Genomic DNA, 17,386 nt, shown 5'->3' on the forward strand with positions numbered 1-17,386 from the left:
TGTATATCCCTTTCTCTGCTATTTATAAGACTCAAGGATTTAAGGAGCCTAATACACAGACGTATCTCTCCGGCTGTCCAATAAAAGTTCAAGTTCTGGAAGTGGAGCGCTTAACATCTACAAAAAGGGTCAGAGCATTTATGGACTCAACTTGTATTCGTCAATATATACGACTTAACACATTGACTTGCATTTTCCTTCCTCCTAGCTATGACTATGCTTTTAACTTTCGGTTTGTGTTTTTGTTTATCACTTCTGAGTGCTTATCACCTCTCAAGTTTTTGCATCCTTCTCATTTAGTCTTTATTCTTATACATCTGTTTCCCCATTCTGGAAAATGCTTTTTTAAAAAGGCACTTAAGGCAGATTATAAGTTTAATAAATTGCGAAGTGCCTCTCCTAGTCCTCCTTTCTCCCCAGTTTTCTGTTCAATGTGGACTCATGAGGCATTGCTCTTCCACCTAGAATGCCAGATATAAGCCAAGGAAAAGTTTAGCTTTCCTAATGCTTGTTCAGCAAGAAAATAATGATACTACCTGGCTCTTGAAAGAAACAAAGCCAGGAGGCTGCACTGGCCAGTGCCATTGCCCAGAAGTGCTGCTGAGAGAATTCTGCTAGCATACTCTGCCCCTCTAACTTGTTTCTAACACCATCCCTTAAGCTTCACTCACGTTTTCTCTTTAAGCTCTGGAAAGGCATTGGGAATAGAGTTTTCATCAAGCAAACCTGCATTCCTTTGAAGGGGATTGGACTAGGAGAAGCTGTTAGGGTAGCTGCATTTGCTCTGTTACTGACTGGATTTCACACTTGTCAGGCCTGAGGGTAGAGAACATTGATGCAGGCTGGTGGCCTTTGTCCCTTCGGGTTAAGCTCTGGCCCCGGCAGAGTAAGGCTGCCATTGGCTCCTGCCTCGGGGGAAGTGTAGAATAATCTTTCTGCCGGGGGCAGGCTCTGGAGGGTGGCACGTGCTGCCCGCTTCCTGATGATTTTGCCTCGCGCTCTGTCCTGACCTACCTGTGCATATCCCGACTCCTAGTTTACAGCCACCTCGGTATTCAGCTTTCCTTCAGGCTCTTCCTATGAGTTGGGTCCATATCTCCCTGATGCACCACTGAACACAACCTACCAAGAAATGTCTCTAAAATGACCTTTGCCTTCTTATTTCGCCTACCAGCATTTAGATTGAGAGGTGATAACATGTGGAGGTTAAATGCACAGACTCCAGAGCCAGACCACATGGTTTAATTCCTGTCTTTGCATTGTGATCCTCAGCCATTTACTTAAACTCTCTGTTTCTCAGTTTCCTCATCTGAATAATAGGTATCACAGAACACACCTTTTAGGTTTGTTATGAGGATTTAATAATAATAATACATAGTATAATATAAGAATATTATATATTGTATTATACAAGTATACACTGTCTAATACTATGTATTATTATTATTACTGGGTATCTCCTAATGTTATTTATGAAGATAAATATTTAAGCCACCAAACCAGGGACTTCTCTTTGCTCATACTCTTCTGTTAGTTAAGTGAGTTTAGTTCTGTTCTTTTTTTATATATATTAAAATTTTTCCTTTGGATCCTAATTTTTAAAGTATAGTTGATTTACAATATTATATTAATTTCAAGTTCTGTTTTAAATCTTAGTCTGTGTAGGAAAGCTAAGGAACTTCCTTATCCTACTTAGTGTTTAGTTTACTAAGAAATATGAACTAAATTCATGCAGTTTGAATGTGATTCCAGGTAAATAAAAATGACACTTTTCTAATGACTGAATGCATTCTGTCTGCCGGCTCATGGTTAGGCACTTCTCTTTTCACTCTCATGACAACCCTGAGGGACAGATGTTGCCCCCCACCCCCCGCCCCCAGCCTCCCCAGCAGGAGATCTCCCACTTGCCCCTCCCACTCCTCCTCCCACCCTTCTCCACCCTGTGCTCTGTCCCCCCAAGGCTTCCTTGCCTTTGTCTTCTGGCAGGGTTCAGGCAGTGGAGAGCCCAGACTGGGGCCACCCTGGGCTGGCTGTGTCCCTTGACCAAAGGCATCCTCCCCGCAAGGCAGCCTCTTTACATGGCTCTTTCCTTCCTACTCCAGCACCTGGTCTTGCCTCTTGTCCCTTTGGAACTGGGGATGCCTTCATGAGTCCCAGGTAACTGTCCTCACGTTGTGGTTTCCTTACTCTTATCACACCTTCATGGGCAGTCCCTTTATTAAAACTTCTCACACTATTCCAGTTCCAAAAAATTCCAATAATTCTGCTGGGATATTATCTGACAGAAGTGATGCTTGGCTAAGGCTTCATAGCTGGTAGGCTGCACTACAGGGTTTCAAGCCTTTAAAATCTTCAAAAAGGATGGGACAGGCTGTTTCCATTGCCCCACACTGCCTTAGAATTGCTAAGAAGTTTAGTGTCCAAAATTCTGGGTTTATGTGTGAAGGATAAAACTTGGCATTTGCAATGTTTTTTAAGTATTCAGTTTTCTTAGATTGGGAATATAATCCTGGATATGAGGCAGCTTGTTTAACTTGTATAATTTTTCTTATTTATTTGGCTTGTCTTAAACTGAGCATTTTTCACTTGAATGCAGAGTTTCTGGTCTCTCTGAGTTCTCCTGCAACCTTCTCTGTGAAACATGATGCAGGATGATGCCTGTAATGTTGGCCAAGGTGAAAGACAGCATATAATATTAGACCCCAGAACTGGGTTTTTTCGACTTCTGGTTATAGTAACTGTCATGGATCCCAACTAGAGGCAAAGCAAGAGCTGGATTTGAATATTTACCAACGATATGTTTGGATTCCAGGCTTAAGAGCACAAGTTACATTGATTCTCGTGCTCATTTTTATATACTGCATCTACACAGCGTGGTCCATGCTTTAGAAGTTTGCAAAATATACCAAACATCAGTAATGATTGGCAGCAGCCTGGGAATCACCCGTGGGGTTGCTGACACCAAAGCCTGGATAAGCTAGTAAAGTAGGAGACATTTACTTTCTTTCACCCCCAACACTTATCAATACCTGTGGCGCCTCAATCTCCCAGCAGGGGCCAGTGCCCTCTAGGTGGTCCAGTGTCCGCTACCCTCCCCTATCCTCCACACACCATGGGAGTTTCTCCACAATCTCCTGTGCTTTATAAATATCCCTCCATCTCCTGACACTTTCCACAAAATCAAAACTTGTATCCCCCAGGTCTGTTAGCTCTTCTGATTGAAATATTTCACTAGTCACTAAGATATATTTGCGTTTTAGTAAAATATTTTAGAAATTTTAAGTGGAAATTCATTCTAGTTAAGTAGTTGGGGAAATATTTTGTGTGTAGGAAGATCTTTTGCTTTTTTCCCTCTAATCATCCTGTACCTTCCTAGTCACTGGTGTTGCTTCAGGACAGGGAGATGTTATAGACGAGGATGGACCTTGCAAGGCATTTCAGAAGGAGAGGGCATTAGTGTCTTTTGTGAAGAGCTGAAGTGGGCTAAGAATGACAATGGAAGTCACTTCCTCCAGCTTCCCTCTCACCCCCTCCATTGTCTGTTCATTGCTTGTACTTTTGGACAATCCCCCAGATGGCTGATTAGGGCTTTCACTCATTGTCTCTTTTATCTGGTTTCTTGTTTCAAGGGTGGGTGGGTGTGACTGTGTATGTGAAACAATAGGACTGGTGGGGGTTTGCCTTTGGTGTGACTCAGAGTTTGTCTTATGTATATCATAAGATGAATATTTAAGAGCATATTACTTCTGTCATCAGTCGTTTTGGAAAACTTTTTGCTTCAGTACTTACACAGAATAAGTAGACTGGATTTAAAGATACATCCATGTTACTTATTAATTAGCTATTGTTCATTGAGAGGTTTTGGAACTTTTGTTGTTATGTAAACTATCAACCATTTTTATTTATCACTATAGGTACCAAGCATCAATCTTTACACTATTGAATTAACACATGGGGAATTTAAATGGCAAGTTAAGAGGAAGTTCAAGCACTTCCAAGAATTTCACAGAGAGCTGCTCAAGTACAAAGCCTTTATCCGAATTCCCATTCCCACCAGAAGGTAACTGTCCCAGAATTAATTATAAAGTTATCCCAGTATACGAGTTGGATTGAAAGAATATTTTATTCATGTTATTGGTTAATTAGTCCATTGTTGGTGGATATTTTTTTATCAAATAGGCTCTTCTAAAAATAAGCTGTCTCCTGAAAGATGCTATGACAGTCATGGTTCAAAGAATAATCTAATAAATGTTGGCATTGTGTGTGTGTGTGTCTGTGTGTGTGTGTGTCTGTGTTTTAGACACACATTTAGAAGACAGAATGTCAAAGAAGAGCCTCGAGAGATGCCAAGTTTGCCCCGTTCATCTGAAAACACGATCCAAGAAGAACAGTTCTTTGGTAGAAGGGTGAGTCCTTTCGCTTGTCTGTTGTTCTGAACATACTTCTGCGGTGCTGTAGAAACATGGCATCTACTGAGGGGTGAGGTGGGCCTGGATGCAACTTCTCTCACCTGCTGGTCCATCACCCAGGCTGGTTTAGCTTTTCTAGAACTAGTTAGGTAACCCTTCTTCCCCAAGCCACTCTGGCCCTGGGGAGGTTCCATTTTCCCAGAAGAGGAAGAGTGTTCTATGTCAGGAGTGACTTTATGTGGAAGCTGCCTACCCCTCAGGCACCTTTTGGGGTTCATTGTGAGGCAAGATTGAGCTCATCATTGAGGGCTTTGAGATCTACTCTTTTAAAATAATCTATTTCCATATATTTGCTTCAGAATTTGTAGTGGCTTCTATGGCCATTATGGACAATATGGAGGTTCCTTAAAAAATCTAAAAATAGAGCTACCATATGACCCTGCAATCCCACTCCTGGGCATATAACCAGAGAAAACCATAATTAAAAAAGATACATGCACTCCAATGTTCATTGCAGCATTATTTACAATAGCTAAGACATGCAAGCAACCTAAATGTCCATCGACAGATGAATGGATAAAGATGTGGGGCTTCCCTGGTGGCGCAGTGGTTGAGAATCTGCCTGCCAATGCAGGGGACACGGGTTTGCGCCCTGGTCTGGGAAGATCCCATATGCCGCGGAGCAACTAGGCCCGTGAGCCACAATTACTGAGCCTGCGCGTCTGGAGCCTGTGCTCCGCAACAAGAGAGGCCGCGATAATGAGAGGCCCGCGCACCGCGATGAAGAGTGGCCCCCACTTGCCACAACTAGAGAAAGCCCTCGCACAGAAACGAAGACCCAACACAGGCATAAATAATAAATAAATAAATAAATAAATAAAATTTAAAAAAAAAAAGATGTGTTATACACATACTATGGAATATTACTCAGCCTTAAAAAAAGAATGAAATAATGCCATTTGCAACAACATGGATGGACTTAGAGATATCATACTAAGCAAAGTAAGCCAGAGAAAGAAAAATATCATATAATATTGCTTATATGTGGAATCTTAAAAAAAGATACAGATGAACTTCTATACAAAACAGAAATAGACTCACAGACATAGAAAACAAACTTACGGTTACCACGGGGAAAAGTGGGGGGAGGGATAAATTAAGAGTTTGTATATTAACATATACACACTACTATATATAAAATAGATAACCAATAAAAACCTACTGTATAGCACAGGGAACTATACTCAATATTTTATAATAACCTATAAGGGAAAAGAATATGAGAAAAATAGATATGTATGTATGTATGTATAACTGAATAACTTTGCTGTACACCTGAAACTAACACAGTATTGTGAATTGACTATACTTCAATTAAAATAAATAAGTAAAAATAAAAAAAGAATTTGTAGTGGCTTGTTCTAAATATATGTAAATATCATTCCCAAACTATAGATGGGACAGTTAGAGTCTCAGAAGAGTAGGACAAAGTACAGACATGTACAACAGTAGAACAGAAACCTCAGGACGGGCGACACTTCTGCCCACACTGATTCAGTGATATGGTGCTGCATAGGGCAGAAGATTAATTCACTTTTTACCAGAAAATTAACACATAAATGTCAGTTCTGTTTTGTAATCTGAAATTTTTATGTTCTGAGAGGGATGTATTCAGGGTTCCTTGTCCAATGAAAACATTAATAAATAAATAACTTACAGAAGTTAAGATGGAACAGGCATGTCATTTGTCACTGTTTACATTTTCCCCTAAGTATGATGATATCTCTAATGTAAAATATTTGCATTACAGAAACAACTAGAGGATTACTTGACAAAATTACTAAAAATGCCCATGTATAGAAACTATCATGCAACAGTAAGTACTATTCAGTGATTTAAATTTTGAAATAATTTATAAAACTGTAAAGCTAAATTTTGGATCATTTTATTAACACAAGTGCTTGTATTCACTTCTGCATTATTCCTTGGGTTAAACTAAATGAAATGAATCCAAAATTGATTTGTCAGCAAGGATCCAGTATATGAGGATGCTGTTTTTTAAATATCAAATATAACTTAATTAATATGTCTATAACAATAGATTTAAATGAACTTGAAATGCCACTACAGGCTAGATTATCTGGAAATCAACCTCCTTCTCTCCTCAGGCTTCCAGAATAATGCCGAAAAGCATTTCTAATGCTGAAGAAAAAACATTGAGTAGTAGGTGATGAAAACAGTTGAGCAGAGTGGAATACCCAAAGATTATACAGAGCATACCGTGATTGCGATCTGATTGGCCTGTGATGCCCGTAAAAGGCTTGTCTTTTCACGTGTAAGTGAGAAGCATGGGAAAAGCTAAGGAGAGAAAAAGCTCTAGAGAATTCAGAGAAAAGAGAAGAGAGGTGGTGAGGCTGGGAAGCAGCTGCAGAGACTTAAGTTTGGGAGGCACGTGGCTGGCAAGCAGGAGGAAGTGGGCTTTACAGAAGGCTTCAGAAAACAATGAGCTCCGCCTTCTTAGAGGCCCTTGAGGCCTGAGGCAGGGGTAGGGGCCTGGTGGTGGTGTTAAAGGGTTAGCCTTCAATTATCCAAAGGTTCAGATAACTGAGAGGGCACTGCATTATTATATTCTGTGCCTGTGTATGTATAAACCGTATTGCTGTGGAGGTTGAATATGTGTGTATGGTATGTGTGCAGAACTTCAGAGTAGCTGCAGTTATGATTCGGCCTCTAGTTTAGAGAATGGCATGCACACATGAACAGAAAGAGGGAAGCCTGCTGTATTTAGGAGAGGAAGTAAGAGTGCCTTGACTCTTGGGAGTTTTTTGGTGCCTCGCTGCCCTATTGCTGCCTGCCTATGTGTTAATGGATGCTGGGCATGCACCTAGCTGGTCCCCTTTACACACAAATGACCTGGGGCCGGGCCACAGCCCACCTTCTGCAGCAACTTGCACTGTGATGTTCCATGGACTTAAAGGACCTTCTGTGGTTTCATAATCCTGGAGAAGAGTTTCCCCAGGGAAGACAGCAATTTGGATCCAACCAGAGAACCTGAAGAGAAGGCTGATGGGAAGGATTTCTTCCTTTCTAGGACTCAGGAATGTGCATCTTTGAAAGAACATAACGAATAAGGATATTACTTCTATTATTACTAAAAATGCTGCTTCCTGTCGTATTCTCTGAAATCAGACATGCTGTTTTCTTTGATAGAGAGTTATTTAAATGCGTGCTAGTACCAGCATTCAATAATTTTCCATTTGTTTTACTTTCCTGCCTGCCTGTGACTTGGCTTTACTGTTTCTTTTGGCCCTTGAACAGTACTTGCTGAGTTTAGTCTTCTTTTTCTGCATGCCTTTCTATATTTTGGAGTCTAATGTTGATTTTAAAATGTTTACATTTTTTCAAAATGTTCATTTTAATTTCTTTTCCAATTATAAAAATCTTTTAAAAGTTGAGCCATATTGTATTTAGATATTCCAGAGTGTCTTCTAAACATTTCCTTTGGAAGGGAAAACCTGGTTTAAACTGACTGACTATATGTTACTTCTTATTTTTTATTTTATTTTATTTTTTGCTGCCCTGCGCAGCTTGCAGGATCTTAGTTCCCTAACCAGGGATTGAACCCGGGGCCATGGCAGTGAAAGCACTGAGTCCTAACCACTGTACTGCCAGGGAATCCCTCTTTTTTGGTGGCTACTTAAATTATTCTCCCTAACAGCGGAATTCTCCAAAATGCTTCAAGCATGGGATACAATTTGATCTGTCTTAATTTTCTAACGTTATTTTCCTCTCACACTAATTATAATTTGTCCCAGAGACTAGATTTGCAGGCCTCTGTCTCATATTTGAGAAATTAGATTGGCATCTGTGTGTCTCCTTTGATAATTGTGAGACATATTAAAACTTCTGTCTGCAAAAAACATATTAAAAGTTATTTTTATATAATCACATATAATTAACTTATATTTTTATAAGTGTAAAACGAGCCCCCAGTAATTTCTAGGGTCCGTTATTACCCCTCAGGTTTGTTGCTTGTCCCTTTGGCATGGGAACCCTTTGCTTCCCTGTTTCCCTAATATTTAAATGTGCTTTTCACGAGCTCCATTGGAAAGAAGATATTGATTAGTACATTATTCAGAGATCAATAAGCCCTATGGATTATTGTCAGGCTAAATTGATCTTTAAATTCTTATTCCTGAGAATCACCTGCCCAAATGGAGAATGGAATTCTTATCCCTGAAGATGCATAGAGAAGTTTGGACAATACAACATTATATTTCAAATTGTATTATTTAGGATTGCTTCTAAATTGGCTTTGCCACATTTTTTTTCAATTCCATAAATCTGTATTAGAACATTTATTGCCAAAGATTTTTTTTCTATGTAATAGGACTAGTTCTTCCTTCAAATTTCTCTTTGGTAAACCATTAGGATAAATTTAAATTTTATCTTAATACACAACTTTAAATTTTCTGCATTGCTAATGTGTACCTTTTTATTTAGATGAAATTCTTTACATTTAGCAATTTTGGTATGATATTCTGAAGTTATAGTTTCTGAATTAGTTCAAAGAATATTTCTGTTGTCAACTATTTGATAAGAGCTATGTGCATAAGAAAATATCCAGGTAATAGATAAGTGGTTTCCCTGAAGTTTGCTTTTCATTTCCTATTCTTCCATTCAACTAGTCTCTGACTTTGCATAATTTAGTTACACCTCTGTAGTAGTTTCTTCCAGTGTAAACTAGGGTTAGTATTTTTCTCTCTGCTCCTTAGAGATAAAATGAGAACTTATGGCTTAGGATCTTGAGACATTTTGGATTCTGTGGCTTAAAGTCTATGGTATCACTTCTAATAACCTATGTATTTCTATATTTTCTGATTAGAAAGCAGTTCCACAAATCAGATTTTAAAAATGTATGGTACCAAATTACCATGTTTTAGATAAGAAATAAAATGTAAAGACCTTGACTTTCAAAATCCTTATAAAAAGTACTATGTGAGGATATGTTTGATTTGGGGTTTTTTAAGATATTTAAATCCTTTTGAATTTCAAAGACTTCTTCAAATAACCCTAAGAAAGAAAACCAAGCATTTAATTGGACTTCACAAGTACTGACAGCTTTGAGAGGTGTGTAATTTTTCTTGCAAGGTTAAATATTAGAGAGTCCCAATCACGTACACAAAACTTCAAAGGAAAATTGTTATGTTTCATTTTATTAATCCCATTTACAAGCCCAGATCAAGTGCCGTTTCCTCCGTGATGTCACATTAGCTAGGAAGTGGTCACCCTCTCCCTATAACTCTATAACTTTATAACTACTTTTCCATGTAACTGTTATGGTTCTTCCCATAGAACTTGGTTGATGTGGAGTGTTTTCCATGTCTGGTCTCCCCTTTGCCTCCTAATGCCAGGAGTGTATCTTTTTCGTCTTTGATTTTCTATTAAGGCTGTTATTGCCATGGTCTACTGCCGTTGGCAGATCTCTCCATGACCTTGTTTTTTTTTTTTTTTTTTTTCCACACACACACAGTGCATTTTATTTTTACAAGAGATAAATAGACTGACACCAAGCATTGTAAATGGATGACCACAACAAAAGCAACAATGATTGCAATTACCAAACACGAAACACACTCATACTATGTCATAATATTGACATTCAGTCCAGTAATCCTCCACTGTAACAGCTCGTTTACTTTGCAGTGAAAATTGATTTGTATATTCTTTGCCTCTGAGTCCTTGTGGGATTTTTTTTTTTTTTTTTAATTCAAACAGAAAGTCACAAGTTTCTGGTAACTGTACTGCTGAACTGAATGAATAAGCATTTCCATGACCTTCTTGAGCATTTGTCTCTTCATCTTAGAGCACACATCACTTTCTTGATTGTATTAATTGTGTATATGCTTCTAAAATACACTCTTTCAGGGCAATACCATTATTATTGATCTGTGTCGTCTGTAGAGTACCCCAGATGTGTTTATACATGAAGGTACCTAATAATATTTTTCTGAATGCATAAATTTCTCCCCCTCTTTTTTTTGCTTTCTAAAGTTTGGATTTTTGGCCTCTTTTCAGACAGAATTCCTTGATATAAGCCAGCTGTCCTTCATCCATGATTTGGGACCAAAGGGCATGTAAGTTCCAGTGTCGGATCTTTAAGGAGAAGTGTGAAAAGTTGATGAGCATTAACACTTGATTTATTAACATTTGCCAAGGTGATGGAGCTCACCTGGCTTCACTGATAGCTGCTTTTCTTCCCAACAGAGTTAGAGCAACTGAGGGACCTATTTATACAAAACAGAGTATCTTGCTACTTTCAACAAGGGTGTCAACTGCTCCATTCTCCTCCTCTCACCCCACAGTAGGGGTGTTTAACAGAGGTAGCAAATATGATGTGTGGGAGAATGCCTTAAAAATCAAATATACAAGATCCCTTCTTTTAATCACTGATACTAAAAATAATACTGTATAAAATGTATGCCAAGTAACAGGATTGAAATTTACTTAATGATTATTTTCCTTCATAATATGAGAGCCTGATATTACGAAGAGCTTAACTTTTGTAGTAAAGAGCGTTGTTAGCAGCTGTTTTAATTTTTGTTTGTTTAGCCATTATTATTATTCTTTCTTTTCACATCTTTCAAAACCAGGATATTTTTCCTTCCAAAGTATCGGTAATAGCTTTGCTCTGCTTCTTTGGCATGGCTTTGTCCCAGAACTGTAGGTGAAGGGATGCAGAAATATATCTGCGGGATCTGTGGGTGAGCATCTCCAGTGGTCTCAACAGCAGCTGAACCTTCCCCGTGCAGGCATTTAGCAACGCGTGGGGTCTTTTTCAGGCTGTCACGGTGACTAGAGGGAACGCTCAGCGTTCAGAGCCAGAAGCTGGAATGCTTAAGGTCCTGCAGTGTGTGCAACAGAATTATGCTGCCCCCCCAGTGCCAACAGGCCTACCTCTGACCAGAGTACTTTAAAAGATTAGCTGCTGGAGTACTCAGCCTAGTAAACATAGCATTGAGCTATTTGACAGTGAAAGAGGATAAAGTGGGGAGGAAAGACACGGGAGAACGAAACGGTTTATTTAGTCCTACGTTGTGAGGCTGTATCAGCTAAGTGTGAGCTGGAAGCTTGAAGATGATGGGTTACCTTGATGTCTCTTTCAGAGAAGGTATGATAATGAAAAGATCCGGTGGACACAGAATACCAGGCTTGAACTGCTGTGGTCAGGGAAGGGCCTGCTACCGGTGGTCCAAAAGGTAAGACTTGAGAGTTTTGTGTGTTTGTTTTAATAAACTGAGTATTTGGGGAGTTTTTATATACTAGTTTTCAGTGATAAATCTTTGAGAGTCATGGCAGAGCAAATTTTAAATTAAGTTCCAGGTTTCAGCTCTATTTAAACATGCTGCTCGAACTTGGACGTGTAGGCAGAGTGTGCCAATTACACACATAAAGACCTAGTGGGCCATAGGATTCAAAAATTGCTCAGCCAAAGAACATAGACAGTGGCCAATAAGCACAAGTAAATATGCTCAACATCACTAGTCATTAGGGTAATGTAAATCAAAACCACAGTGATATACAACTTCATACCCACTAGGATGGCTATGATAAAAAAAGATGGACCATAGCAAGTGTTCACAAGGACGTAGAGAAATTGGAACCCTTATACATTGCTGGTGCATCATGTGAAATGACGCACCCACTTTGGAAAACAGTGCGGTAGTTCCTCAAAATGTTAAACATACAGTTACCATATGCCCCAGCAAATCCACTCCTAGCTATTTCCAAAGAGAACGGAAAAAATATGTCTGTATTAAAACTTATACGTGAATGTTCATAGCAGCATTATTCAGAGTAGCTGTACATTAAACTATAAGCTAAAAATATAAAAATTGGTCAGAGTTCAGGGATAATTTTAAGTATATCTGTGAGAATGTGACCTATGTCCTGTCCAACTAAAGACTCCTTGTGGAGTAGTATTCTTATCTGATTCTTATTTGTTCCTCAAAGCATTTATCACAATGTTTTGAACATAATAGACAATAGCTATTTGTTCCAATAATAATTTACTGGAATTTTGAAAAATATTAAGAACTATATGTTATTTCTCTAACCTTGAAAAAGATATATGAACTCATGTGTAAAAAAGAAATTGAGCTATGTGTGGGTTAAAAATACACGAACTGGGGGCTTCCCTGGTGGCGCAGTGGTTGAGAATCTCCCTGCCAATGCAGGGGACACGGGTTCGAGCCCTGGTCTGGGAAGATCCCACATGCCGCGGAGCAACTGGGCCCGTGAGCCACAATTACTGAGCCTGCGCGTCTGGAGCCTGTGCTCCGCAACAAGAGAGGCCGCGACAGTGAGAGGCCCGCGCACCGCGATGAAGAATGGCCCCCACTTGCCGCAACTAGAGAAAGCCCTCGCACAGAAACGAAGACCCAACACAGCCATAAATAAATAAAACAAAATAAATAAAAATTAAAAAACAAAATACACGAACTTAAAACTAGAATCTACCTTTAAACGTATTTCACATACACTGCCAGCAAAAAATACCATTAAGTTGAGCTCTTATTTTCTGGGTTTTGAAAGGATAGAAGGAAAAGATCACGAGATTTGGCTAGAGAAATTGGTAAGTTTCTGTGTTACAAAAAATTTTTTTACTAAAATAAACAGGGAAACAATAGACTAGAAAATATTTGCTTTCAAATAAACTTCTGTAATTTATATAGGGAAACTTGGGGTATAAGTAACATCACAGGAAATTCAGAGACTCCCACTTGAAGTATCTTCCCACCCTCTCCCACCCCCAATTGTACAGAACCCAGGGGAACACCAAATGCCAAGCCGGGAGAGGAGCAGAGTATAAGCCAGCCTGCTTCTGCCCTTGCTTCCTGCCCCACATCATGCCTCTCTGGAAGACAGAACTTCTCAGCCCACTGGGGCCCTGGTACAGATTCCTCCTGCCTGCTCCCCAGTCACCAACTTTGCTTAAGGCTGCTGCTGAGTGCCAAGTACGGATTTCAGACTGCAAGACTTTGACTGAAGTCTTGCTCTGGGCTGCCTGAACAGAGCAGGCTGGAAGCGTTCGCAGTCCCCAGGAACAGCCCTCAGCCAAGAGCTGCCGGGAGTCCAGCCCCTTCACCCCTCAGGTGGGGTGATTCTGCAGCAAGCTCTGTACCGTCTCCCGGAGTTCCCCAGCAGATTTGCAGCCCAACTGCCCACAGTAAAGTGTGTGAAAACACATCCTTGATGGCTCCCTTCCTGCTCTTCCTTCCCGTCCTTCCCTTCCTGTGCTTCCTATTAAGATCCCTAATAAGTCCCTTTACAAACTTCTTTCACTTACATCCTTGTCTCAGAGTTGACTTCTGGAGCAACCCAACCTAAGACATCTACTCAAGAAATGGAAGCCTTGATCTGGTCCCTTTTGTCATTTATTAAGTGCCTAATGTTTGCCAGGCTGTATTCTAGCCGCTGTGAGAACAGTGGTGAACAAGATGAGGTCCCTGCCCTCACAGAGCTCTATTGGAGGGGAACGCAGGCAGTGGAGAAGCTGACAAGCAATGTGAACGACATCAACGCAAGTGGTGATCAGAGCTTTGAAGGAAAAAGAAGGCAATGGGATAATGAGGGACTTGAGGACTGCAGATGGCGACTTTAGCTCTGGGAGCCAAGGAACTGATGTTTGAGTTTAACCTCTATGAGAAGGGGCAGCCCGAAAAGATGGGGGGGAAGACTTTGTTATATAAAGGAAATACACCTCCCCGACTTTTAAAGTCTGGATTATATCAGACTTCAACCAGGACAATCTAAAAAGATATGATCCTCCCAGGAATGAAATGTGTCATCATTTTAAATTGTGTAAATCTTTCCATGAAGCTTGAAGCCTTGGTTCCATAGGAATAAGTATTTCCTGAGTCACATTCGTGGGGTATAAAATGTCAGTACCAAATAAAGATGATAAGATATAACTGACAAAATTTGTTTAGAAAATTTCCCACACTAGAAGGCTATTGGTGTCTAAACGGGAGTTTACTTTTAAGGGCAACACTCGGTCATAACTCTCTTTGTTATTTTTGTATCCATAAAAAAACATTCTGATTGCTTTATATATTCTATATTGACAAATTGCCATAAGGCGAACAAGGCAATCAAACTTTCAGTCAAGTCTCATAATGACCTTGTCTCAGGCACAAGTAGAAAGAAAAAAAATGGCAAACACAACAAACATTTCTTCCCACAATTTAAAACATCTACTTAAACAGCACATCCTATTGATGGACTAGATGATGTTTCTTATCTCAAATAATGTCTTAAAAGAAAGAGATAAATAGTTTTTAACACATTTAGCATTTACTTTACTGAACTGTGAGCTATACCAAGAATTACAATTTTTAGACAGTGACAGTGTCTAAATGATTTCATTTACTCTCTGGGGCCCATTTGTACAGCCATTATTTAGGCAAAAGGATGACTTTGCCTGAAGACTTGCTCTCGGCCCTGGAAAGATACCAGTGGACGTGACACACATTCCCTGCTTTCAAGGCTCTCATTTTCTAGTGGAGGAGAGACAATAAAAAAGCAGACATAAATAGTTCCAGATAGTGATGAGTGCTATGAAGAAGCTAAACAGGATGGAGTAGTGGGTGGGATGGGAGCCCGGGAAAGCCTCCCTGTGGAGGAATGTTTAAACCAAAGGTTAATGGATAGGAAGGGACTGCCCATGGGAGGATCCGGAAGAAATAATTTCTGGGTGAGGAATAGCAAACGTGGAAGCCCAAAGAACAAGTTTAGCAAGTCTCAGGACCAGTGGGACAAGCGTGGTGGGAGTGAAGGGGAGGAGACGAGGCTGAGAAGGTGATGTCTGGCTCATGTGGGTCTCTCTGTATCTTAATGACACGGCAAGTAGTAGCACAGGTGGTCACATCTTGTTAGAACAGACCATAATCTCACCTTGTTTAGAACAAGAGTACTCATAAAAGCTCACGTTATATTGGTACCAGGCATTGTGTTAAGCAATGTCCGTGAATCATCTCAGTGATTCCTCACAAACACTTATGAGCTGGGCATTATTGTTATCCTCATTTTATGAATTTAGACCTCAGGCTCAGTTACCCAAGTTCACACAGGTGCACAAGTGGCAAAACTGGAATTGGAGCCCAGGGAGGCTGACTTCAAGGCAGACGCTTAGTCCCTGAGCAGCAGGGACTGACCCCCTGAAGGCTGCTTGATGGATTCCTTTCTTTTTTTTTAAATTTTTTAAAAAAATTTATTTATTTATTTATTTATTTTTGGCTGTGCTGGGTCTTCGTTTCTGTGCGAGGGCTTTCTCTAGTTGTGGGAAGCGGGGGCCGCTCTTCATCGCGGTGCGCGGGCCTCTCACTGTCGCGGCCTCTCTTGTTGCGGGGCACAGGCTCCAGACGCGCAGGCTCAGTAATTGTGGCTCACGGGCCTAGTTGCTCCGCGGCATGTGGAATCTTCCCAGACCAGGGCTCGAACCCGCGTCCCCTGCATTGGCAGGCAGATTCTCAACCACTGCGCCACCAGGGAAGCCCCTGGATTCCTTTCTGGATGCATATTCCCCTGTTAAAGAAAAACATCTATTGACAACAGAGAGAAAGGGGAGAAACCAGAAGAGGTTTGATGAATGGCATAAATAAGAAGAGCTTTAAATAAAGGCCAGGCATCCATTCACCTTATATCTAATGACTGTTGTAGAGGGCAACTCATCATTGTCAAAACGGAAGCCATTATCTTTGGCCTTCAACTTTCAAAATCCAGCAGTCACGACTAAACTGGTCTGTATTTCCAGGCTGCCACATCTTGGACTTTCTTTCTCAGTGTGACAAACCTGCCAGCTGTGGTTTTCAAAGCCTGTGGCTCCTTCCCCGTCAGCAATATAGCCCTCCGGTGCTCTGGGCCTGTGCCCTGCTGTCTGCTCTCTAGCTTGCATCGAAAGTCAAGCTGGGACAAGGGACTGTAGCTAAAGAAGGACCTTTATGAGATATGTGATCCATCTACTCTCTTTTAACCTTGACCAACTTTTTATCAACAGGCAGCTACATGTCTGGACTCATAACTCAGCCCCATCAGGATGCCTGAGTTACCATGTGATATCATGGCCTTGGCATTTATATTGAGCAGAGTTATGAGAATTCTTATAAAACATAAATTTCTACATTTGCTGAAAATTATTGAGAATGTTATCCATTAATATTGTTCAATTGCCTTATTAGTTTCCAAGTGAGAAACTTCCTTTGGAATTTAGTTTTTTGGTGGGCGACCTCTTTATTTCCTTAATTTATTCATTTGATAAGAAAAACCAGGAAGGGACTTTCCTGGTGGCACAGTGGTTAAGAATCCGCCTGCCAGTGCAGGGGACACGGGTTCGAGCCCTGGTCCGGGAAGATCCCACATGCCGTGGAGCAACTAAGCCCGTGCACCACAACTACTGAGCCTGCGCTCTAGAGCCCGCAAGCCACAACTACTGAAGCCCGCGCACCTAGAGCCCGTGCTCTGTGACAAGAGAAGCCACTGCAATGAGAAGCCCACGCACTGCAACGAAGAATGGCCCCCGCTCGCCGCAACTAGAGAAAGCCCGCGCGCAGCAACAAGGACCCAACGCAGCCAAAAATAAATAAATAAATTTACAAAAAAAGAAAAAAAAGAAAGAAAAACCAGGAAGCTCAAACCCACATTGGCATGCCATCACCATAATTATATTAGTGTTGTGGTTAGGTGTTTGCTTTCTGTGACCTTGATATTTTTCCTTTTATTAACCATAGCACATGTATGTCCTTTACTGTGTTATCCTAAATCCATCCCACGCCCTTTTATTGGAAAGGAGACAGCCTATATATTAAAAAACAAATGAATTAAATGAAACCATGTGGAAATCAATGTAGATTTGTGTACATTAAATCCCAAATTAGAGAGCCACTAAAATGTAATGTGGTTAGCAATTTCAGTAATGA

The 17,386-nt window shown here is 40.4% G+C and overlaps 1 protein-coding gene across 3 annotated transcripts in view; it reads left to right on the forward strand.

Moving 5' to 3' along the window:
• The window catches only part of PLD1 (phospholipase D1), a 202,206-nt gene that overhangs the window by 87,053 nt on the left and 97,767 nt on the right, over positions 1-17,386 (forward strand). For all 3 annotated transcript variants that reach the window (XM_061193433.1, XM_061193434.1, XM_061193435.1), the window contains exons 3-8: positions 1-128; positions 3,915-4,060; positions 4,301-4,406; positions 6,220-6,285; positions 10,488-10,546; positions 11,576-11,668. In XM_061193433.1, coding sequence (XP_061049416.1) covers positions 1-128; positions 3,915-4,060; positions 4,301-4,406; positions 6,220-6,285; positions 10,488-10,546; positions 11,576-11,668 — 598 coding nt within the window. The remainder of the gene's footprint in view (positions 129-3,914; positions 4,061-4,300; positions 4,407-6,219; positions 6,286-10,487; positions 10,547-11,575; positions 11,669-17,386) is intronic.

This window comes from Eubalaena glacialis, chromosome 6 (genome assembly GCF_028564815.1).
Source record: "Eubalaena glacialis isolate mEubGla1 chromosome 6, mEubGla1.1.hap2.+ XY, whole genome shotgun sequence".
In the NCBI taxonomy this organism is placed as follows: domain Eukaryota; kingdom Metazoa; phylum Chordata; class Mammalia; order Artiodactyla; family Balaenidae; genus Eubalaena; species Eubalaena glacialis.